The sequence below is a fragment of the Miniopterus schreibersii genome (genome assembly GCF_964146895.1).
Source record: "Miniopterus schreibersii genome assembly, chromosome: 4".
NCBI classification, from domain to species: Eukaryota; Metazoa; Chordata; class Mammalia; order Chiroptera; family Miniopteridae; genus Miniopterus; species Miniopterus schreibersii.
This window is the reverse complement of record NC_138105.1, coordinates 43,118,031-43,142,827: the sequence shown is the minus strand read 5'-3', so window position 1 is coordinate 43,142,827 and position 24,797 is coordinate 43,118,031. Positions and strand designations below refer to the sequence as shown.

Genomic DNA, 24,797 nt, shown 5'->3' with positions numbered 1-24,797 from the left:
TTGCTAATGAGGAAGGGGTCCCTAGACAGCCAGAGAAAGATCCAGTGATCGATTAGAGTGTTGAAACTTTCAGCCCCACCCACCACCTCTGGGAAAGAAATGGGGATGTGGAGGGGAGCCTTACAGGTTAAGCTCCATAAAACTCTTAAATTAGAGCTGATGAGCTTCCATGTTGGTGAATGCATCCATGTGCCTGGAGGGCGGAGCACCCCCATTTCATGGGGAAAGAAATTTCCGTGCTTGGAACCCTCCCGGACCTTGCCTATGTATGTCTTAATCTGGCAGTTCATCTGTATCCTTTAGGTTATCAATTGTCGGAATGGTCAGGGAAAACTCTTCATAAGGTAACCTCTCAGTGAAGAGTATTTGAAAAGAGTGTCTGACAGAGTGAGGCCTGTGGATCTGGGTTAGAAACATACCAGGCCCTGCAAAGGCCCTGAGCACGCAGTCCGCCCGCCCCGTCCAGCCGAGCAGAGCGAGGGGGTCCTTGCAGGTGTGAGCACAGGTGGGGAGGCCCGGGCTCGGGAGGGAGCTGGAGGCAGGGTTTCGAGAGGGACAACAGGAAGGCTCACTCTGCTCGGCGCATAGAAAATAAACTGTAGGAATGCACTGGAGGAATCGGCAGGACCAAGTAAGAGGCTTCTGCGGGAATCTGTTGAGAGGTGCCAGCAGCCAGGGCCAGACTGATGGTGGTTGGGACAAGTGGCCATATTCTGAGAATATTCCGAAACTACAGAAGACAGAGGCTGACAGGCTGGGTGTAGGTGTGAGGGAAAGGGCCAAGGATGACCCTAAAGATTCTGCCTAAGCAATGTTGAGAATGAGACACCAAATTCAATAGTGAAGTGGAAATGGAAATTCACTCGGGGCATGAACACCCTTCAGGATACCTGAAAGCAGAGATAAGGGGAGAAGGCACGGAGCCTAGAGTCTGTAAAAACAACAGCTGTCATTTCAAACCTGACAGAGCACAGGGGACGCGGGAGCAGATGGAACCACTTTGTGGTTTTCTACAAAATAGGGAACAAGGAGAGAATGGAGGGAGCCCTGCCACCTAGGGTATTATAGTGAGGATTAAGCAGCACACAAGCTCCTTTCTCTTTTCCAAACTGCCAAACGCCATCCAAATGTCAGTCAAAGGTATTAGAGAGACAAAAGAAAGTGTGACATGTGGGTAATGTCACAATGAACACACACAATTTGCAACTACACATCTGACATTTAAAAATAACCCAGCCCAGCCGGGCGTGGCTCGGCGGTTGAGCATCGACCTAGGATCCAGGCGATCGGGGTTCGATTCCCGGTCAGGGCACATGCCCGGGTTGGGGGCTCGATCCCCAGTCGGGGGCGTGCAGGAGGCGGCCGATCAATGACTCTCTCATCATTGATGTTTCTCTCTCTCTCTCTCCCTCTCCCTCTCCTTTCCTCTCTCTGAAATCAATAAAGATATATTTTTTAAAAAATAAAAACAAATGAGAAAAAAAAAATCACACTTTTGTTGTATGAGTCAAGAGCCTAATAGCTGCACACAGCATTATTTTTAATAAATGCATATGTTCCAAATTGAAAACCACTGAGTTTGCATTCAAGTGTGTGAGAGAAGAAAACAAGAAAGTGGCAGAAAATTTAGAAAACAGAGAGAAAAAGAAAATGAGAGATAAGACATAAATTCCTTTCTCCTTACGTACGACTCCCTCAAAAAAAAAAAAAAAGAGTGTATTAACAAAAGTAAAACAGATGTTCTCTTTCCAATGAAGCAGAACCTCCTGAATCTTCAGCGTTAAATAAAATTAATGCCATCCTTCAAGTAAAAGCAAAATGGTCGGAAAGCTTATTAAATTCAATTCACTTCTTCAAGAAATCTTGAAAGCCAATTAATGAATCTATTCCTGAAAATAACATATCTGTGCCTCAGTAATGCTGGTTAAAACGGTTCTTGTGAATGTATACACGGAACCAAAGGTTGTAAGACTATGAATCTACACTGAATTGATCACTATAAGATGTATTATTTTCTGTCTTGTTCCACAAGAACTCTTTGTCCTTAATTCAGGGGAATACATTTTTTTTTTTTTCCATCTCTAATATCCTAGATGAAGTTTTTAAGCCCTGGCCAGTATGGCTCAGTTGGTTGAGCAACCTCCCAGGCACCAAAAGGTGGCTCAATCCCCAGTAGGGGGCATGCAGGAGGCAGCCAACAGATGTTTCTCTCTCTCCCCCCTCCCTAAATCAATAAAAACATTTTTTTTTTTAAGTTTTTAAAAGAAGAGCTCCTTTTAAAAAAAAAAAAAGATATGCAAATAATATACAGTGACCAAAGGAGGCTTGACTTTGGGAGGTTGAACTCACAATGCAATATACAGGTGATGTATTACAGAATCGTACACTTGAAACTTTTATAATCACATTAATCAATGTCACCCCAATAAATTTAATAAAAATTTTAAAAAGAACATGCACTGCTTAATAAATTTGAGAAACGAATGAACAGAAAAATAGAAACAATACCTCTTGTAAATGTGAGTCTTTCTTTTTTGCTGATAAATTCAAATGTTTATCAATTAGGCTGTAGTTCTTCTCTGTCTCTTTGTCAAACTTCTTTTTTTCTTCCTACGAATCAGAAAACACAGACAACGATGATTAAACAGGGGAAAAATTCATAGAAATAGTAAATCAACTGAGAAGCTTAAAATATGAAAAATAATCTGAAAATAAAAGTAAGTACCACTGAGTGTGAGGCAATTATATGAAAAATCTATCTGCACCCAGGCCAGAGCTTATGCATCATCTAGAGAGCATTAGAATGGAAAATTTTCTTTTCTTTTTTTTTTTTCCTTGAATGGGCTTTTTCCCAAGCCTATTATTTTTCAACTCTTCATACTTATCAGTATTTAGAATTAATGCCATGTCACTTGTCCTGCATTTTTTTTTAAATGTAAAAGAAGAATATATAATAAGAACATAAAGCTTAAAAAAGCAAATTTGCTATAGATTTTGGCATAGAAATGGAATTCATTTAAAACTAAGTTTTTTCTCTACATAAAATAATAATAATAATCACATTGGATAAAATAAAATAAAAACCTTGGGAAAGGTTCTCCCTAAATTGTCTCCAGTATGAATATAACCATAAGATCCTCTGACCAAAAATGCCATCAATCTTCCCAACTTCAGCAGTGACTTCTAGAACGTTATCTAAAGGGCCTAAAGTAATATTGACGCCCTTGTACAGAGACCCTGTGGTTAACGTTACACACATCCCTCAGGTACTGTCTAGAACTAGCATTTGCTTTCTTTTGCTACAGAAGCTCTTTGAGAAAACAAGTAACCAACATTTTAAATGCAGAAAAGACAGACTATCTCCCCTAACACTGCCTGCCAACTGAAGTAGATTCTCTAATAAACACTTCTGAGCACCAATGAGAGCACACTATGTCCTCATGCTCTCAAAATGTTTCCGTTAACTTCAAGCTCTCCCTGACTCTCCACGGTCTCCTGGAAAGGAACATTCTCTTCTGTTTCCCAACTTCCATTTTCTAAAGCAAAAAGAATGAACTAGTCCGGCCCTTTCTGGTACGACCTTTTTCCGATTGGGCAAAGAGATTGGATAAAGCACATAAATTCTATTCCTTCGCAGCTATCATTTTTTCACTGCACAGGACTACAAATTGCTGGTGCGGGAACCTAGAGCAGAGACTCTGCCAGCTCACCTGAACACCCTACACTGACGGAGGAGAGAGGCTCAGGAACTGAAGTTTCTTCTCATTTCTACTCCAAGTTTAATTACAAACTAGCTGCACAACTTTCAAAAGGAAAAAATTTAACAACACAGAACCTTAGTTTTCTTACTGAGAACATCAGGAATTTTTTTGTACTAGCTCACTCATAGATCCAGTCCTAACATTCTGTATCCTATGATGCACCCATGTGTAAGAACAAGCTTTTGTTGAAATAGGAGCACTTTTTAAAAATATATATATCTTTATTGATTTCAGAGAGGAAGGGAGAGGGGGAGAGAGAGATAGAAACATCAGTAATGAAAGAGTCATTGATCGGCTGCCTCCTGCATGCCCCCGGTTGGGGATCAAGCCGCAACCCGGGCATGTGCCCTGACGGGGAATCGAACCAAGATCTCCTGGATCCTAGGTCGATGCTCAGCCGCTGAGCCACATCCGGCGGGGCAGGGGGACTTTTTCTTTAGGCCCTAGGTTTAATGTACAACCATTTTTTCTTACGTTTAAGGCATGAATATATGGTCACTGTTTTCTGCCTCTTGTGATTATAGTCTTCATCAACTATTTTAACAGGAAAATAAAGTAAAACAAACATTTGGCCATTTCTTCAAAATCTCCACTACTTAAAAAGCTGATCTAGCCCTGGCCAGGTAGCTCGGTTGGTTACAGCATTGTCCCGATACACCACAGTTATGGGTTCAATTCCCAGTCAGGGCACATACAAGAAGCAACCAACGAATGCACAAAGAGGTAGAACAATAAATCTTTCTCTCTCACCCTCACTTCTCCTGTCATTAATTAATTAATTAATTAATTAATAAGCTGATATTGTAGTGTGCACACTGGTTCAGGTGTCAGGAGACTCAAGTTCCAGTCATGGCCACTTAGGACTCTAACTGCCCGAGTCCCAGCATTCTCCGAGCATCAGTTTCCCAGCTTTAAAGAGAACAGGAATGGGAGTCATGCCGATGCACTTACAACAAGAATTCTGCAACATAAGGTCATAAAGTACAAAATGTTCACTATTTTTGCAGATTACTACCTACCAGGAATACTGAAAACACTGTACTCATATGATTTCACCTGATTCACAGCATGGGACAAAAGAAGGAGTGATGCTAAAGTGAGCATCAAAACAGCCAGCACAGCACTGGCCAGTGTTGCTCAGTGGTTAGAACATTGGCCTGTGCACCAAAGGGTCTAGGGTTTGATTTGCAGGCAAGGGCATGTACCTCCGTTGTGGGTTCCCTCCCTGCCTGTGGTCAGGGCACGTGCAGGAGGCAATCAGTCAATGTGTCTCTTGTACACTGATGTTTCTTTTTCTCTCTCTCTCTTAAAAGCAATGGAAAAAATATCCTCCAGTGAAGATTAAAAAAAACAACAACCAGCAACAACCAGCACACTCAGCAACAGAGGGGTATGGAAATTAACATGTGGGTAAAGTTTGGAATGAAAGCAAATGGTGATATCAAGGTTTTGTAAAGAAAGAATTTAGCCAAGAAACAACATTATGCCCACCAATGAGAGTGGAAGTGCATTCATTCGCACAGGGTACAGTATTACAAAAATGCTGCTGTGTTTTGTTTTTGAGTTGTAAGAGTTAGATAATTATTTCTTCCTGCATTTGTTCTCAGTGCCCTTATAGAATATTATTGTTTCTTTGTGCTCGTACAACTTTTTGTGCTGAAATAATATAACTGTTTCTTTACCACTGCAATACAGGATATACATACAGATATGTATGGATTATACATATTATATATAAAATAAATTGAACAACCTAAGACAAAAGGCTCTATCAAGGACCAAAATAAATACAATGAAAACTTTTTATAAAACTGCATTACAAACTCAAGTAGGGGTCAGGTAGTAATATAATGCATAATGCAAGCTGGAAGTGGGACTCATTAAGGTAAACCAGAAAGCCCTATCTATGCCTGAGGGGAAGGCAGCCACCATACAGCTCTAGCAGATTTTTACCACATGGAAATACAGGCCCAGCATATAGCCACGTCCTCTGATTTTTCTGGAACAGCTGAAAAATCCAATGATTTTTAAATAGTGGCAACTAATTTTTTTAAAATTTTGACATGAGTAAGCCAAACAAAATTATGTTTATAGGTTAAATATGATTCACGAAAAGTCAGCTTGTAGTCACTTATACAATCTCACGTGCCAAAAATAAATAATAGTGAAGAGCTAATACTTAAAACAGCATAATCGGTCAAATAAGATGTACCCTGCATAACTGGTAGAGGGAACTCATAAACCTAAGAACCAAAATTTAAATGACCAGATCTTCTGAATACATTAGAAATTATATATATATAAAGGTGTCATTACAAATCATTGGGTAAAAAAATATATATGTTATTCAATCAGTGGTGCTGGAGTAATTGGTTAACTGTTTGGAAATAGAATGAGCATCACATCTTATATCAAAATTAATTCCAGATGGATTGAATGAGTCACAAAAAAATGAAGTCATAAAAAAAAGATAGTATTTTCACAGACACCAAAAAGCAACAGAAGACAACGTAAGAAAGTCTAGATATCAAAAAATACATAGTAAACAAACCAAAAAGCAAAGCACAAAGCAGAAAAGTAAATATTCATAAAACATTCTTTATTTAAGCAACTTCTTGCTAAAATCACACATTCATACTTCCATGTGAAAAATGAATAAAGGACATATAAAGAATTCACAAAAGTTTGAACATAACTGTGAACTGTCCACATTTCTACAGGGTGCTAGAATTTTTTGTTTTGTTTTGTTTTGTTTTGGAAGAAGGGGATAATTTTTTTTTTTAAGTTACCAGATGACTTTTTTAAAAATTGGGGCATTTTACAAGTTTCTTAAGAGGAGGCAATGAAAGGGCTTATTTTCACATTATAAACATAAAATAATAAGGCATGGACAGAGAATTTGAATTTGAATGTGTTCTTAGGAGATTCCAACTCCTTCTCCCTTTTTATTTAAATAAAGAAGTGGGGTAATACCACACATACAAGAAACAAGGTTCCTACTGCATGTAACATACCAACAGGAGCAGTTTTGGTTTTTAATCTCACCCAAGGATATGTTTTTATTGATTTTTAGATAGAGAGAGTGAGGGTGGAGGGAGAAAAACACTGATGTGAAAGAGAAACACTGATCGTTGCCTCCCATACACACCCTACCGGGGTTCGAACCCACAACCTGAGTATGTGCCCTGAATGGGAATCGAATCCTCAACCTTCTGGTGTACAGGATGCTGCTGCAACCAACCGAGACACCTGGCCAGAGCCCAGCAGGAGCCCTTTTTAAAAAAAATCCTCTATATCCACACCGACTAGAGTTTCCCCGGCCTACCCACACCTAGAGCCCCGTGAAAGGCACCTCTTCTGGGAAGTGCCCCTCCCCACCCCAGGGAGGAAGCAGCGCCCTCCCCTAACTCAGGCACCAAAGGTCACCTTGCCCACTTGACACTTCATTTGCCTTACTGAACCCCACTCTCCCCCTTTTTTAAGCTCCTTCCGCCTCCTCAAAGAGATGAGAATTCAGCTTTTATCCCCACAGAGTGGAGAGCCTCACTCCACAGCCAGCGGGGTCCCGAGGGCACTAGTCAGAGGAGCAAGGAGGCAGCCCCGACCCGCAGCTGCTCCGGTCACCAGCCATCGCCTGGGCACCGGTACTTGGCTGGGACTGTCATAAGCCCAAGCCGCATCGCCCTGGCATGTCACCCCTGAACCCAGCAGCAGAGAATGGACAAACACCTAAGCAGGTCTTGTTTGGCAAGCTGATCTGGAGCAGGCCACAAATGGGGTGATAAAATAATTGCAGGTACCCATGCCTGGCCCTACACGAGGGGGACATGAGAAAGGCACTGTCAAAGGCACGTAGTCCTCACAGCAACCTCTGAGGCAGCTGCCGTGGGTCTCTTTTAAAGATCAGGAAACTACGGCTTAGAGGCTGAGTAACTTGCCCCAAATCACATCTAGTTACAGGGCAGAAACAGGGTTCAAAGGAAGAAGAATCAGGTCTTCCTGGAAGATTTTCCTGGTACTCCACGCTGAAATGATGGGGCATGTCCCAGAGCACCTATGCTGATTACAGCATGTTGCACAGTGTGGTGGGTTTTTTTGCTTTTATATTTGACAGTCTCCCCACAGACTTGCCAATTTCTTAAAGGCCAGGCATTGTTTTAATTCATAATTGTATTCCAGGACCTCTCACACTATGCCATATGATAAGCACTGATAAGTGTTTTATTACTAAAATTAATTAATTAAATTACATCAACATTCTTTTCTGCTTTACCACACTTAATTTAGGAAACTACTCGATAATATTGTAACAACTATGTATAGTGCCAGGTTGGTACTGGAAATATCGGGGTGAACACTTGGTAAAATATATGATTGTCTAACCACTATGCCATACACCTGAAACCAATACAAAATAATACTGAATGTAAACTGTTTAAGTGAAAAAATAAAAAAAGAAATTATTCAGATAGACTTGCTTTATATCCATATGCAGCCATTTAGAGAATCTCAAAACGTCGATTTTTATTAAACATTTAGTCATTAGTCTTGGAAAGAATTAAAAGAAATTTGGCATGAGTAGCTGGTAACAGCTAAGGTAGTAAGTTATATGAAATAAACTTTTTTTCAGCACTTCTGGTTAAATGTTTTATTCTATTGAATTAAAATGGTAACTCTTTGCAAAATAGCATTTAAATAGGCTCTGTTATCACTGTAAGTTTTGCTGCACCCACGTGATCTCTGCGTGCTGCTACTTGCTGGGACCCACACTTTCATGACCTCACTGCCTGAAAATTGGAGGAACAATTCTAAACTCTCCCACTGTAATTCTTCCCAAGTTCTGGTATTTCTCAGAGTTTTGTCTTTGTTGTTGTTGTAATTTATCTTTCTTGTTGAAAGTATTACAGATGCTCCTCTTTAATTTCCCCACTGACCCCCTCCTCCCCACTCCCGCCCCTCCCCAGGCCTTCCCTGCACTATTGTCTGTGTCCCTGGGTTCTGCACATGTGCATATAAGTTCTTTAGTTAATCCCTTCCCGCCAGCACCCCCTTCCCTCTGAGAATCACCAGTCTGTTGCACGCTTCCCTGTCTTTGGATCTATTTTGTCAGTTTATTTTGTTCATTAGATTCCACATATAAGTGAGTTTTTAACGCATCTACTTGGCTCGTTTGTGGTTTGGTTCTTGTATTTGTTTCCTGCATCTAGGTCGACTATCGACAGTGTGGTGTGGACACTTGGGAATAAGTGACAAACTCCTGGGGGAGATGACACAGCTTCAGAGGAGGTAAGAGCTGAGCCAGGCCATGAGGAACACTAGCCAGCAACCTGGTGTGACACAGCATAGACCCACCCGCGTCCTGCGATGAAAAACGGGGCTTTTTAAACAGAGATGAGAACCTGGCAAGCACATAAGAAAATGTAGCAGAACCTACAGAATGGAGGCATATGCCCAAACCAGAGAGATGACTGAAGGAGATCACATCCATATAGAAAGAAGCAAATGGTAGAAAAAAATATCTTGGGGCTTTTAAAAAATCCAGTGCACAAAACCACCTAGCAGTTTAGATGACAGTAAAACCGCAAGTTAAACGTGTGTCACTGGGATTCTGGAAACTGAAGAAAAGAGTAAACAGAAGTGAAAACCTTTCGATATGAAGGCGAAGGGCAGGGCAGTCCCAGAAGGGGAAAAAGGGAAGAGAAAAGGGAAGATAAGCATTTTGTCCCTTACATCCAAAAAAATTCTGCTGTGGTCAACTTTTAAAGACTTTTTTTTTAAGTCCTGACATGAAAACTGCTTTATGCTGTTTCAAAGACGATCCTTAACCTAAGAGAATCAGTTTTTGTTTTGCTTTTGAAGTATCCCAGGTAAGCAGATAAACCAGCAGAACAAGACCATGTGCTTATCGAAATATGATTGAATGATTAGAAAGCACAGAGGTAGAAAATAACCAAATGCCCAGATTGCAAACCCTTCCCTGGTTCTTCTAGAATTATCAGTAGAGTTTGTTATTTATTAGATACCTTACATAGTAAGACAGAGTAGAGGCTACTAGAAAATAAAGAAATAAAGCATAGTCTTTTCTCTTAAAGATTTAACAATATAATAAAAGAGACAGATGTCTATAAATTATAAGAACATCACCATTCCCTACTCTTTATTTTGATATACAAAACTGACAGTGGGAAAAAAAAAAGGCTTCTGCCTATGACCCGCAATGACTGGCCTCCTTGAAGGTAGCATCATTAGGTCTCAGAGTCAACACACACACTGTACACAACTAGAAGGTAGGATGAATCCTTCATAACCTGAAAGCCAGAAGAACAATGAAGAAATAAAAAAGGGGGACTTTGGGATAAAATTTAGCTACCATCCACCTCCAGGCATAAACTAAAACTATTAAAATAATTCCTCCTTTTCACGTGGCAGTTTATTTTGCAAGTTGCTTTGTACAATATACTCTGAACAAGGACATCAGAAGCTGTGAACATTTGACGGAGAGGAATCAATAGAAAATCCGAGGTGAGAAATTTAGGAAAACCCAGTAGGGCAGATAGCAAAAAAGAGAAAATATATCTGTTCCATTTTCATGTCCAGAACATACCATCATCCCATTAAAATAAGCAAAATAAGAAATGAACATTTGTTTTCATTCAACACCTGCCGATGCAACATTAAAAGAATAAAGAACCAAGATGTTCAAGTTTTAAAACAGCCTAAGACAAAACAGAGCATAAAACTACAAAACAGAGCAGTCAGAGCCCCAAATCCTTCCTTTTACAGATCAGAAACTAAAGCCTATTACTTCTCTAGGTCACAGATGTGAAACCAAACCTCCAGTGTCAGCTAATGATCCCATGAAGGGAACTTGGTGGGTACCCTTCCCGAACTCTCCTCAAAATATAGCCTAGCCCTGGCCGGGTGGCTCAGCTGATTGTGATGCAGTTATAATAATCTGGTTGTTACTGAACAGGAAAGGAGTAAAGGGGAGACCAGATAATATAGGCATGCCATTTGCACAGCTTTGCTCATTTAACACTCTCCAACTCTGCTCCCCACTGATCGCTGGGGGAAAGACTAGACAACAGAAGCATGCCCCGTAAGGTCTGGGTGACTTGGGAAGGTGGGTATCTGTCGATCACACCTGGGAACAGGTAACTGGCCAGAACAGGCATGGTGGCACTGCAAGGGCACAAAACCTGAATATTTAAACTTCTGAACAAACTTCTCTTGCCTCTCCTGCTTGCCTGCGCTCCTGTGACTCCTGTTGCAGGAGGCACCCCACGTGGCTCACGGCCATGTGGGACCCACACAATGAACTGATGGACTTTAATTAACCTGATGCTTGACTGGACCCAGCTGCAACATGGAGCTGAAGCTCTGGACACTGGCCCTCCTTTTGGCTCTACTGGAGGCCCAGCTGCACCTCTTTCAGGACTGGTTCAAGGAACGGGGGACTTTGAACCCTGAGGAATGTAACTCCACACAAATAAAGCCTTTTACCACATCTTTTCTCCCATGGGAGCTTTTTTGAAAATGCTTATTTCAGCAGTACCCTAAGAATCCCCACTAGCGATGGAGAAATCTGGCCTATTAACTCCTCCAGTAACAGTTGGAGCATCATCCCATACACCAAAGAGGATGTGGGTTCGATTCCTGGTGAGGGCACAACCCTAGGTCACGGGTTCAATCCCCTGGAGGGGTGCGTGGAGGAAGCAAATGATCAATGTTTCTCTTTCATATCAATGTCTCTCTCTCCCCCCCTTCCTCTCCAAAATCAATAAACATATCCTCAGGTGAGAATTAAAAAAAAAAAAAATTTACAGCCTAAAAACTGTAAAATACTATGCCAAAGGAAGTGTCTAACAGTTTAACAAACGGCTTAAAAGAAAATTGATTCCACAAATAGCAACTAAAAACTTGGCACTCTTTGGGCCCATCTGCGTAGCTACAGCCAGTGAGACCACAATGTTAATCTGTACAAAAAAAATTTTAATAGTATATTTAGAAAGATGAAGAACAACACCTCACATGCCCAAGCCATGTGGGTGGAAAAATACAAATGTAAAAACTATGTTCCCTACCTAAAAATGATGTTATCCTCTACTCCTTGGGAGAAGTAAAAAATGGGGAACCACACACAGAATGTTACTTTTTCCCTCAAGTACACGCACAAAATTCAGGAAAGGTTGGTGGAATTTATTTCTCTGGGATAATTTCAAAGCTGCTCTAAAGAAAACTTAAGTAGTTGCTAAATATATCCCAGGCTCCCTGTGGCCACATCACTGTGTTATTCCCAGAAATCCTGGCTCACTGCCACACTCCCGAGTGCAGAGTGTGGGGTTCATTCATCCTGGACTCCCCAGCACCTACAACAACACTGGCACGTTACCAAAGCTCAATATGAAGGAAATCACATCCAAATAACGTACTGCATCTTCCCAGTTTCAAGGGCATGGGGGTGCAACAGCGTTTCTAATCTCCTACAACACTAACGCACTACAGTGCTCCACTCCTCCATACAAAAAGAGACACTTCCCCTTGGGGTAAATGTGTTGTTTGGTTCCAGATAATCTTAAAACTCCATATGGAATAGTGTAGCCCAAGAAGACTACTAGAGGTTTCACTGTCCCGTCCGAGTGTTTTTGTTTTGTTTTCAATTTCATACCCCCCCCCCAGGGGGAAAATGCACATTTAAAACATAAAACAACAGATGGTTTATTTCAACAGCTCCTTCAAAGCTACCAAGTGTGAGAGAAGTACACCCTGAAGCAGCGGAGACACCTACATTTTCTGTTTACAAGTGTGCTCAAATTAGACACCAACCTTTACGGCTCCCAGTTGCTCTTTCCTGAATTTTTCCAAGGGTTTAATCAGGGTTTCGGTTACACTTAACGCCTAGAGAACAAGAGTGATAACAAAAGAAAATCAGATTACGTTTCCAAAAAGGAAAAAGTTAGTATAGCATTTCCCTCTTGCACCCCACCCAGAAATAAAATGAACAACACATTTAACGGCTTTATCTCACCCTGCCAATGCAGCCACTGAATCACTTCTAAATTTATGAACACATTAGATCTCCATAAATATTTTCAGGGAAGAGGAGGCAGGGCGATGTGCCAGGGAAATGTGCCACCCAGCCCCACACAGCACTTTCTTTGGGGAAATGGCAAGAGGGTTGTCTTTCTTTAAACAACAAAGGGGTCTATCATGTCCATTAACAGAACACTTCCGTTTGAGGGGTGTTCCCCCCCTCAGAAATTTAAAAGTCAATTACATTCCTTTATTAGTTACCAGACTACATTATGTTAGGGTCAGGTTTGTGGCTGCAAGTTTAAATACACTCAGTCTTCCCTTCACTGCTGAAAATTCCTCAAGAGGGTTTTTTAAGGTATCAGCAAAGTAGAGTCCCTGGTGCTCGTGAGTCAGTAAATGTTGGGCATGTCGGCCATCAGCACAGAAGGGGAGACTGGCGTGACAGGAGCCACACACACAGACCACAACCACAACCATACTCATTCTTACACTGGCTGGTCAGGGCTTTTCATTTTAAGATAGAATCTACAACAAACAACGCTGCGATGAAATAAAAGGAAATATTTACCTAAGGAGACTACATTTAACATCAATAGGCTGGGGCGTAGTGGCTTTCTCAGCCTCCCTTTCCAGGAGACCAGAAATAGACAGAATAAAAAAGGGAACCTCAAAACACTTTACAACAATGTGCCACCCCTATTTTTACCAAAAAAAAAAAAAGGCCCTAGAAATTCAAGCTAAAAATTACAGAAAAAATTAAGTGACTTAGAATAGGAAAGAACTTTTAAATCCTCACTCGAGGATGTTTTTATTGATTTTAGAGAGGGAGGGAAGGAGAGGGAGAAAGAAACATTGATCAGTTGCCTCCTGTACACAGCCCAGCCAGGGATCGAACCTGAAACCTGAGTATGTGCCCAGACTGGGAACTGAACCCACAACCTTTTGGTGTAAGGGACAAGGCTCCAACAGAGTGACATCAGCCAGGGCAGGAAAGGATTCTTAATTTAGCCAAAGGCTCCTTTGCAGTGTTTCATTAGGTAAGGGTTTCTCCCAAAGAGACTATTCATACTGTGTGATAGGGAATCCTCAAAAAAAGTGATGATGCCCAGAGTTCAAACTCTTCCCCAGGCCAACAACTGGGTCCCACTCACTCCCACAGTTTGCTACTGTTTTTAGGTGTCAAAGAGCTGGGCAACAGAGATCTAAAAGGAAAACTTAAGAGCAAGAGCTAGCCAAGGGAATGGGATCATTTTCAAAATACATTAATGTTATCCTCTCTACACCGTAGACGTGTGACCCACAATGGCAAACCAGAGTCCTTCATACTAAAGCAGAAAGCAGGGAAAAGCCAACTTCCCAAAACAGTATGGATGTCCCATTCCACCTGGAAAAGCACAGAGGAGAGGTGCTGCCATGCATTTCGAAAATGATCCAACTCATGTGTATCTCCAATTAACTTAAGGCACACTCCTATGAGAGCCAGTGCCACTTCCTAGGCGCCACATCTGCATCCAGCCTACCAGTGCTCCTGAATAAACCTGCACATCACGCATCTTCCACGGAGGCCGGCCCGCTCAGGTAAGAGGTCAGCCAGCAGCACATGCTGGGCTCACAGGGGGTAATAAACGCCCAAGTTCACAGATGACGGGAACAGGGATTCAAAATCGTGTAAGCGCGAGCCCAGGCTTAACCACCATACACCACCAATAAAAGTACCAAACCGTGCTTCCCCATTCCACGAAGCCATCTCAAAAACCTCTACTTTTCAGGAAGCAAGTATTTGTTGAACATTCAGTGCCAGGTCCTGGAGATACAAGGATGAACAGACAAGTCTAGTCCCTGCCCTCGTGGAACTTACTGTCTAGCAGGGGAGACATACAGTGGATCCATGGACACATGAGGAGATGTATAATGGCAAATGCCAGCAACTCCTTAGAAAAGAGGAAAGTGGGGCGGTGGTGAGGAACTTATTAGAGGAGATATAAGGAGAAACACGCTCTGGGAGAGCTTCATCAAAGAGGTGACATTTAAGCTAAGACTTGAAACGTGAGAAGGAATTAGTAGTGAAAAGAGGAAGGGAAATTGTTTCCAGCCTGGAACCAGCAAAGACAAAGGCAAGGAGTCAAGAGTAGTATGGGAAAGAGCAAGGGCCAGTATGGCTAGAGCGTAAAGAACAACAGTGTCCCTGGCCAGGTGGCTCAGTTGGTTGGAGCATCATCCTATAGACCAAAAGGCTGCGGGTTTGTTTCCCAGTCAGGGCACATTCCTAGGTTGCAGGTTCAATCCCCAGTCGGGGCATGTACCGGAGGCAACTGATCGATGTTTCTCTCACCCCCCCTCTCCCCCCCACCTCTTCCTCTCAAAAAAAAATCAGTAAAACCATATTCTTGGGTAAGGATTTAAAAGAAATGTGAACCCTAAAACTCCATACTCTGTCCTTTAAAAAGGACCAGGCCACAAAGATTACACAAGAGCAATTTTTAGGTCATTCTATTAAATGTGATGCACTATCTTACTTCCCAGGGTTAACACTATTGTAGGAAAAGAATTTTAGAGGTTTCTGTCTTACTGTTTGTGGGTCCATAAGCATATTTCCAAAACAAGGAAAGTTGTAGTTGTGACAGATACCACTATATCCAATTCTTTATCAACAATGAAAATTTTTAATGAAAAAGAAATTTTTAACTTAGCATTCATTATCATTTTTCTTGAAGAAAGTCTGATTGTGTAACTTACGAACTGAACCTTAAGCATTCTATTCAAGAACAAAATACTGTAGTTACTAAATTCTTCAGGAAGACAATGCTGGTTGAGCAATAAGGATTGCTTTCTTCTCAAAATAAAGTGAAGACTCCATGGAATCTCTCGCTTCCTTTTGTAACATCACAGAAGTATTATATAAGATTCGTTAGTAATAAGCATTACTGAAGCCTTCTAATGCCAAGACATGATTCTCCTTCCCCAGAAACAAACGAGTACCAAATCTAGCTACTCCCTAAAACTCTACAGGCAACCTCTGGTGACGACAGTCTCCCAATTTAAAAGAGACAGCTGTGATAATAATGTTGCGAAAAGCTTTCCAAACCAACATGTTAAAAGTCAATCAGATAATTTAAAGAGAGAGAGGGAGAGGAAGCAAATATAGAATGCAATTTTATAAATACACATCTAAGGTTACAGAACCATATTTTTTCTCATAAAATACTTGAAGCAGCCATAAAAAAAAAATTTTTTTTAAATAAAATTAAAATTAAAAAGCCATGCAAAGCCTTTGCTAATGAGCCCTAGAGAGGGTTTTGGGTAGTCTAACTTACAAACAGAATCCATCAACACAAAGAGAAAGCATGCGAATTAATCTGCTGATCTCTCCTTAGAGGAGTTGTCAGCCAACTTTTTCTATAAAAGGCCAGGTGGTAAATAATGTACACTTTGCCACCACATGATCCTCAGCTGCAACTACTCAACTCTGCCATACCACAAACACAGCCACATACAGTATAGAAATGAATGAGCATAGCTGTGTTGCAACATTTCACTTATAAACATGGGAGGGGAAATGGGTTTGGCCCATGGGCCACTGTTGACTGAGCCCTGCCTAAGAGAATCATCTTGAGTATCTCAGCATAAGATGTTTTACTTACTCTTATATAGTTGTATATCTTTTCTTTTCTTTTGTTCAAAATATTACAGATGTCTCTTTTTCTCCCCAATAACCCATTCCACCTCGCCCCACTCTCCTCCCCAGTCCCTCTCCACACAATTGTCCGTGTCCTTGGGTTGTGCATTTATGTATGTAAACTCTTTGGTTAATCTCTCCCCCTCCAACCCACTCACCCCCCTCCACTCACCCACCACCCTCCATCCCTTTGAGATTCATCAGTCTGATCCCCGCTTCCATGTCATTGAATCTATTCTGTCCATCAGTTTATTAAGTTCTTCAGATTCCACATATAAGTGAGATCATGTGATGTTTGTCTTTCTCTGCCTGGCTTATTTCGCTTAGCATAATATTCTCCAGGTCCTATTATGACTGCAGATCTTTGTAATATATGTTGACCCTATTGGCAAGGCACCAAACATTGGGAGGGAAGGCTGAAATATTGGATGAGAGAATCACAGTTCAACTAGCTCTCAAACTGAAAAGAAGGATTCCAAAGTGGTGCTGTAGAATTTGCCTGGCACAAGCAATCGATCAGTTTCAATGTGGAAAGGCTCAAGTGTAAAAGGTATCTTAACAACAGTTCATGTGAATTTTATAGTGGGCCTTAATAGCAGCTTTAACCCCTAAAAATGTGAGTTAACTGGAAGTTTAGTATGTGCCAAAGTAGTCATAAACTGGCCTACAAGATAATGAATACATACACAGGTTACATACACTGTTCAAATCCAAATAAGGTAATCATTCAATAGTACAGTTGCCACATTTTAAGGGAGCCATTTTCTAAATGGAGCAAAGCAGGAATGTGCCCAGAATGCTAAAAAGGTTTGGGAGGAACAGGTAAGAACCCCAGAGGTGTTTAATGGGATTGGGGATAAAGAGAACATTCAGAGGGACTATGAAAGCTGCCTTTTAATATTTAAATGAGTACTGTCCGGGAGAAGCAAAAATCATGTTGATTTCCTTAAAGAAAGCAAAACCAGGTCTAATGGGGAAAAGCTGTAGAACAGATCTGGGTTTACTATCAAGAGGAACTAAGACTGACCATGGACCATGCAATGTGGTGACCTCTAGCTCCTTCCACATAAACAAGCAGAAGCTGGATGACCAATGTCCAGAGACATTCTCAAAGATTGCTGTGTGGAGAGGAAGCTCGCCCTGAGACCTCTGAGGTCCTACCCACCACTATGACCTGGCCCTGAGACCTCTGAGGTCCTATCCATCTCTATGATCCAGGGGTTTATATAATTGGGAGAAGTGGAAGTACAGACTACATCTCAATGTTGCCTTATCATATATGATGGCAAACCACAGAGTCCATCAGAACATCACACCTCAACGGTAAAGAACAAGATTATTATATAACAGTCTGGGGGGTTAAACTTTTCCCCACTAGTCAAATCTGAAACCCCTTTTCATTAGACATTTAGATGCCAGAAGTTAAATGTCTGAAAGGAAAAGGAAAGGCGGGGAGGCATCTTTACCTCTATAGTTTGAGCGAGAGCTGAGAAATCTCTTGAGGATGTGGCTCATGAACAGAGAATCAGGCACCACTGTGGGGAGGAACCACTGCCACTACTTTAAATCCCCCATCTGAGATCAAAGGCCAAGTCCAGACGTGAATGCTAAAGAGAATGGGGCTTAGGACCAAAACCCATATTCAGTAAAAAGGCAACAGAGGCAAAATTACATCCGGTGATATCTTTAATAACAATTTTTACAGACTGGGCCTAGGTAAAACCATGAATAAACCGGTATGAGTGCTCATCACGCCTTTCTAATCACTCAGTACTAACAAGAACAGACTGTCTAATAAGAAAGAAGGATTTATGTCTGTTCCCCAAGGCCCTCAGTATTTTAAGCCTGGATTCCAAGTCTTCTAGCCCCCAGAGGAATGCATTATCTGAGAGCAAAGGAGAATCTCCAGTTTTCTCCCATGACCTTCAAGATACTTCCCATTTCAGTAGACTAAAGGAAAAACTCTATTTTCCAAACCCAATGTCAAGAAAAGAAGCAAAATAACCATTCGGCAAAGACATATTCCTTATTTTTCTTGAAACAGAGTCTTGGGAAAGGGTGCCAAGGACTATTATCACAAAACATCTCCAAACATAGGGAATATTTTCCCCAAAACTGTCCCTTAAAAAAAAAAAAAAAAGGAACCTGCTCTATATAAGTATTCTTAAAGACTTTCCTTTGAGGAATATTAGCCTGACATGGCCCCAATCACATCTAGTTTCAGATGTTTAGAGATCACGAACAGTTCTGTGTTAGAAAAAAAAGGGAAATCTAAGAAATGTAAGAAGACTTAGTTGTCATTCTAGAGATGACGTCAAAATTAGTGTTTAGCCTGGCGAGGGTGGCTCAGAGGTTGAGAATCGACCCATGCACCAGGACGTCACAGTTCAATTCCTGGTCAGGGCAATGCCGGGCTGTGGGCTCGATTCCCAGCAGGGGGCATGCAGGAGGCAGATCAATGTTGATGTCAGTTTCCTATCTCTCTCCCTCTCCCTTCCTCTCTCTCAAAAAAAAAAAAATCAATAAATTAGTGTTCAGTGTTTTCGTAAAGATCACTTTAAAAGGTAAGTGGTCAGCGCAGCCAGGCGTGGCTCAGTGGTTGAGCGTTGACCTAGGATCCAGGCGATCGGGGTTTGATTCCTGGTCAAGGCACATGCCCAGGTTGTGGGATCTATCCCCAGTTAGGGGGCGTGCAGGAGGCAGCCGATCAATGACTCTCTCATCATTGATGTTTCTGTCTCTCTCTCTCCCTCTCCTTTCCTCTCTCTGAAATCAATAAAGATATATTTTTAAAAAGTAAAATAAATAAAAGGTAAGTGGTTACATTAAGAAAATCATGAACACATCTCAGGAATAATTTTTTTAAGACTGTCCAAATTTGCTGCAAATGAGTACTTCTGGCATGAGATAAAATTCCCAATGAAAGCATCAGAAAGAAGTTTAAAAGGTGCTGCTGTATCTCCAAGAACTCAGATAGACATGCCAGGAGGTACTGTGCAAAGCTGTGCTGAAAAGTTCACCACATGTCTGAGATAAACATACTAATATCTAAGGTGTTGAGAGTTAGAATAACTTTTTCATGAAGTAAGTGGGGAAACTATTCCTAAATTATACACTGATGATCTCATTTTAAAATGTGGACACATATGTTATCAACTAAATAATTAAAGTAGATGTGATTATCTAGCAGACATGCATATGCATGCCTAAAAATATATACACTGAGGCTATCCAAAAATCATTTTGTTTATTCCGGTCATGGGAAAGTGGTACTGCAGTGTAATCAGACAAGAACATCACAGGTAGTGGGTATCTGTCCTTCTGGGCTACCAGGCACCTGAAAGCCCTTCCTGTGTTTGAGGAATTCTCCTTCTTAATGACGCAGGAACCACCTTCCACTACAAGTGGTGAGAACGACAGACACTTGCTTTCCCAGACATCCTGCAGTGCAGTACTGGCATCCGGCCAGGGTTCCACTAATCACATGCTCCCACCCAAGGCTGATTTGGAAACTGGTGCTTCAACAAAACCAGTAACCAGAGAGTCTAGTGGGTAGTAGCACCGCACCGGTTACCAGAAGCAGCAGTTATACCAACAGCCCGCAGGGCCTGCGGTGTTGCTGGTGCAGGCTGTAGTGTTTATTTCCAGTGGCAAACCCAGCTCTGTGGTGTGATCCGGGGCATCGTTCTTGGTTCCTAAAACCTTTTAAAGATACTGCAACCTACCTAATATTCTTTAATAAATTCTCTTTCTGTACAAAACAGCCAGACCTTGCAACAGAATCCAGACTAATATCGGATTGATATTTTAACATTTTCAGAACCATAAATGATATCAAAATGATTTAAGTACTATGCTTTTTAATATTCCTCAACAAGATTTTTTTCCCTGATTAAGCCAACTCATTTTTAATTAATTAGATCACTCTCCATCCACACTCATCCTTTGCTACCTTTCTCCATCCATCCAGTATCTCCCTGTACTGTGCCTTCCTCCATCAATCAGGGCGCCAGTTTTAATAGGAAAATGAAAATAGATAATAGCCCTGGCCAGTGGTTAGAGCTTCGGCCCTCACACCAAAGGGTTGTAAGTTCAATCCCCAGCCCGCCAGGGCATGTGTGGCCGCACAACCAACTGTTGTGTCTCTCTCTCCCTTTCTCTCCCTCCCTCCCTTCCACTCTCTCTACAAGTCAATGGAAAAAATATCCTCGGGTGAGAATTAACAAACAAAAATAGAGAATAAAGTCCTCCCACCTTTTTTTAGTAACTGAAATAAGAGAAAGAACAGAGGGGCAAAGATTCTGCAAAGAAGGAATAACAATACTTGCTTTCTACCTACTTAACACAATTACGTAAAAAGAGAAAGGGGATGTCACAGTAGAAGCAATTTTAACTTCCAAGTAAAAAAATCCCAGTATGATATTTTATTTTTAAGCACAGCTTAAGCTAAGCTAATCCTCCTGGTAGAAAAAATAATAATGTAAAAACAAAATTAAATTTTTGGTAATAGCTCAAACACACCAGCTAAGAACTAATGAGAATCTTAATGAACCCATACACAGAGCTCTAACTGGGACATGGGTGCAGAGGTGCTGTAAATTAACAACGTTTAAACCTGAAAATCAGAAGTCAATTAATATGAAATGGTTCCTTGAATGTCTGATTCTTTTGAAACCATGACAGTCTCACTTAATGCCCAAGAACCATAATTTGTAAAATATATATTCTAAATTCACTAGTTCAGTTACCACACTTCTACTTTCCTTCAGACAGTCTAAGAATGAAAAGTCCCCAACAGGAGTTTTTATCAACTTTCAATCCTAAATTCTGAATAGCTTAAAACCTAATAAAACAAGAGGATCTGACCTAAAGTTCTAACCATTTCTGCTCTCTGACTTTATTCCCAGAATATTTGGCCATGACCTGGCTCTGGGGGGAAAAAAAGTTAGGCAAGTGTATCACAAAAGTTTAAGATTCTCTTAAGGTCTATCTTTGATGAGCAAATATCTTCGGGTTTATTTAAAGAAAAAATAAAAAGCTTGCATCAATTTTGAAGAATATTAATCAAAAAAAGAAAGTAGTCATACACTTCAATTATTTACATCAAACAGACTCCACCAATAAAGATACTTTTCCTTATGCTGGGGAAAAAATGAAAATCTTAAAAAAACAAAAACTACTGGCTACTTTAAGTCTGTTAACCTAATAAGGATGTGCAGAGACTCAACCTTGATCTTCTTTCCGTCTGTGTATGAGAGACAATACGGAATTTCTGTTTTTAAAACAAAACAAATACTTGGACAGAACATTATGAGAAAGCATAAAACCCCACAGAAGTAAATGTAAGATAAGCTTGTCGAGACAGCTGGGAAAGTATTGTGAGGGAATCTGCACTTTTGTTTTTTAGCATTAAATAAGGTAACAGTTTAATTTCTAAAGTGAATGGTAGAATTCAGTGGCACAGCGAGAAATGGAACCTCCTGAGTAATTTAAGGCAATAAACTGTTGAATCAAGAAAATACCAGAGAGGGAGGGAGAGACAGACAGACAGACAGAGGAGGCTATTCAGAAAAGAACACCTATGCCTTTGACCAATGACAAAGAGAGCTCTCGGACCCTTCTGTGATGCCTTGAGTGGTCAAGAGAGAAAAAGAAGGGCGTGGGACAGAAGGGCTCTTATAACTCAGTCCCTACTCAGCCAGCAGCTGAGCACCTCAGCCTGAACAAGAGCCTAATATCCTTCCTTATACTGGACATTCAAAAATATTTGTTTTGCCCAGCCGGGCGTGGCTCAGCGGTTGAGTGTTGACCTAGGATCCAGGCAATCGGGGTTCGATTCCCGGTCAGGGCACATGCCCGGGTTGCGGGCTGGATCAATGACCCTCTCATCATTGATGTTTCTATCTCTCTCTCTCGTCTTTCCTCTCTCTGAAATCAATAAAGATATATATATTTTTTAAATAAAATAAAATAAATATTTGTTTTATTAATGAATTGGGAATCTCCTATAAATTTAGGTACTATAAAGAACAGAGTTTCTGTATAAATGCAGCATTTCTCATAGATGGTGATAACAGTAACCATAAATACCTAGGCTGAGTCTCCTGTATCCATTATCTCTGACTCAAAACAGTCTGTGTCTGTGTTAATCCCTGTCCTCTAAGAAGCAGACACCAAGACAGGATTAAAAACACAAGAAATGTATTAGGGGAAACCTCTGTGGGAGAAAATGGGGAGGGAGCCAGGGAAGGCTGGAGGAGCTCTCAAGACAGTGATGCAGGTCTGAGCCCAGGGGAAGGAGGCAGGGAAGGAAGTTCAGACTGCAGCGCAGCTCCAGGATAAGTTCAGCAAGTCTCCCAGGGACTCACTTGGAGCTTTTATTTTTATTGAAAAAGCTCTTTAATAGTTAGATGTATATTTTTTTATTGTGTATCCCTCTTGTGCATTCGTAGAAAAGAAAATAAGCATTTGGGCTCTAAAATATCTTCAGAGCCCAACTCCTCTGAATCCCTTTTCATTTTAGTCACCAATCTAGTTTTCCCCACATTTTTTTTCCTCTGTGTTGTCAAAAAAATTGGAGATGCATTATTTCCCAAAGGAGTGCTCCGCTATGGTCTCCAGGATTTCCCTCCAAGATAATGGCACTCACTCTTTAGACACTGATATTAGCACTGCCTTGACCTAACCAAAAGGTCTCATTGGCAGGTTTCAAACCACCACCAGGATTCATATTTCCTCTTTAACTGGGCATTAAATGGTTTGGCGATTGAAATATCAAGAGACTTCAGTTGTCCAAACAGGCCAGGAGAATTACAACCAAATTCATGTTTCTTCATAACCGCCGCCTGGTAGACAGCAGCTACAAGGACACGTATCCATCCCCCCCAAGTTTAAAGGGGGAGGAAAGGGTACTAACTCTTACAAGGAGCTAAAGACAAGAAATAACGTCACTAAGATACCAGAAGACAGGAGAAATATTTGATTTCAGTCTTTATCACCAACTTATTTTGTGATGTAGATCAAATCATTCCACCTCACTCAGTTCTAGTGCCCACCCACCCTCTTTTTTTGCTTTTGTTTAAATCAAGGGGTTGAAAGTGAATTATCCTAAGTTCTCTCTCAGCTCTTTATTTTAGGAACCAGGCCATGCCCCTGGGTCCTTCAAGACAGGATCTGAAGAACGATTTGAGGTACCCTGGCTCAACCCACAGTACTTTTCTTAGAAAACAGTAGATTCGGCTGAACTAATTCCCACTCATGGAACCACTTCTCTGGTTTGGACGATGAAGTGAGCAGGCTGGTTACATGCTGCTGTCCCTTGCTGTGTGGGGGCAGACAAGTTCCTGTCTATACTTTCACATCAGTATTCACTGGTTTATCAAAAGAGCTGGCTGATTCCTCAGAAGCAGAGTGCACGCCCAAGGATATTAAACATAGGAAACACAGTTTCAGGAGGGAAGTCAGTATCGCAGGACGACAAGGCTGCGAGGCCACAAATGACAGTGAGTCACCGAGAGAGAGAACACTGAGTCAGAGGCTTGGCCTCACACAAAAGGGGGTCCAGGATGGAGCCCGGGCCTCCCGCCTAAAACACTCGCCTTTACTTTAAATTTTAACTTGAGTTAGCCCTGACTGTATCTCCATAGGATTCTGGGCCAGTAAAAATCCAACTCTTGAAAGGTCCACCTTCAAAAAACAAAACAAAAAAACAGTTTCACAATAACATCCACATCTAACTGAATTATAATGGGTTTACAAGGGGGGGGGAACAGGATTTATATGAAAAAACAATGATGTCAAACTGCAAAGGTCAGTTCAAGGAGAAAAAGTCTTCATAAAGTTAGGTCCCTGACAACTTTTAAACGAAACTGAGAAATGTTTTGTAAATAAATTCAAGATGGATTTTTCCCCATCTGAATGTGCCTGCCAACAGAATTCCATACAAAAATGTGACACTTTATCTGTAAAAGAACTGATTAAAACAGGCCTGATATACCATATAAAATTTATAATCAAAGTAAGATGAAACTAAAGGCACAGTCTTTCCAGTGGCGTGGGATGCCCTAGGTACTTAACACATTACAGGAACTAAGTCACAAGCAATGCTAAGTGCAAATCAAGTAACACTAAAATTCCTAACAGCAGAAATCTGGCCCACTAAAATAAAAAAGCCAGACATAGTCCAAATCCTTTGGAAATGACAGGTCAAAACTTAGATTTTTAAGGATTATTTGAGCCTTGTGGTAGACACAAAGTCATTAAAAGGCAATTTATAGTGCATCCAACTTGCAGGCAGCTTTCTCTCCAAGGCTAGGAATGCAGCC

The 24,797-nt window shown here is 41.1% G+C and overlaps 1 protein-coding gene across 3 annotated transcripts in view; it reads right to left on the bottom strand.

The window, feature by feature from the left end:
* The window catches only part of ARHGAP10 (Rho GTPase activating protein 10), a 250,505-nt gene that overhangs the window by 149,221 nt on the left and 76,487 nt on the right, over positions 1-24,797 (bottom strand). For all 3 annotated transcript variants that reach the window (XM_081134741.1, XM_081134742.1, XM_081134740.1), the window contains 2 exons: positions 12,588-12,659; positions 2,509-2,610 (listed from right to left, as the gene is read on the bottom strand). In XM_081134741.1, the coding sequence (XP_080990867.1) occupies positions 2,509-2,610; positions 12,588-12,659 (174 nt within the window). The remainder of the gene's footprint in view (positions 1-2,508; positions 2,611-12,587; positions 12,660-24,797) is intronic.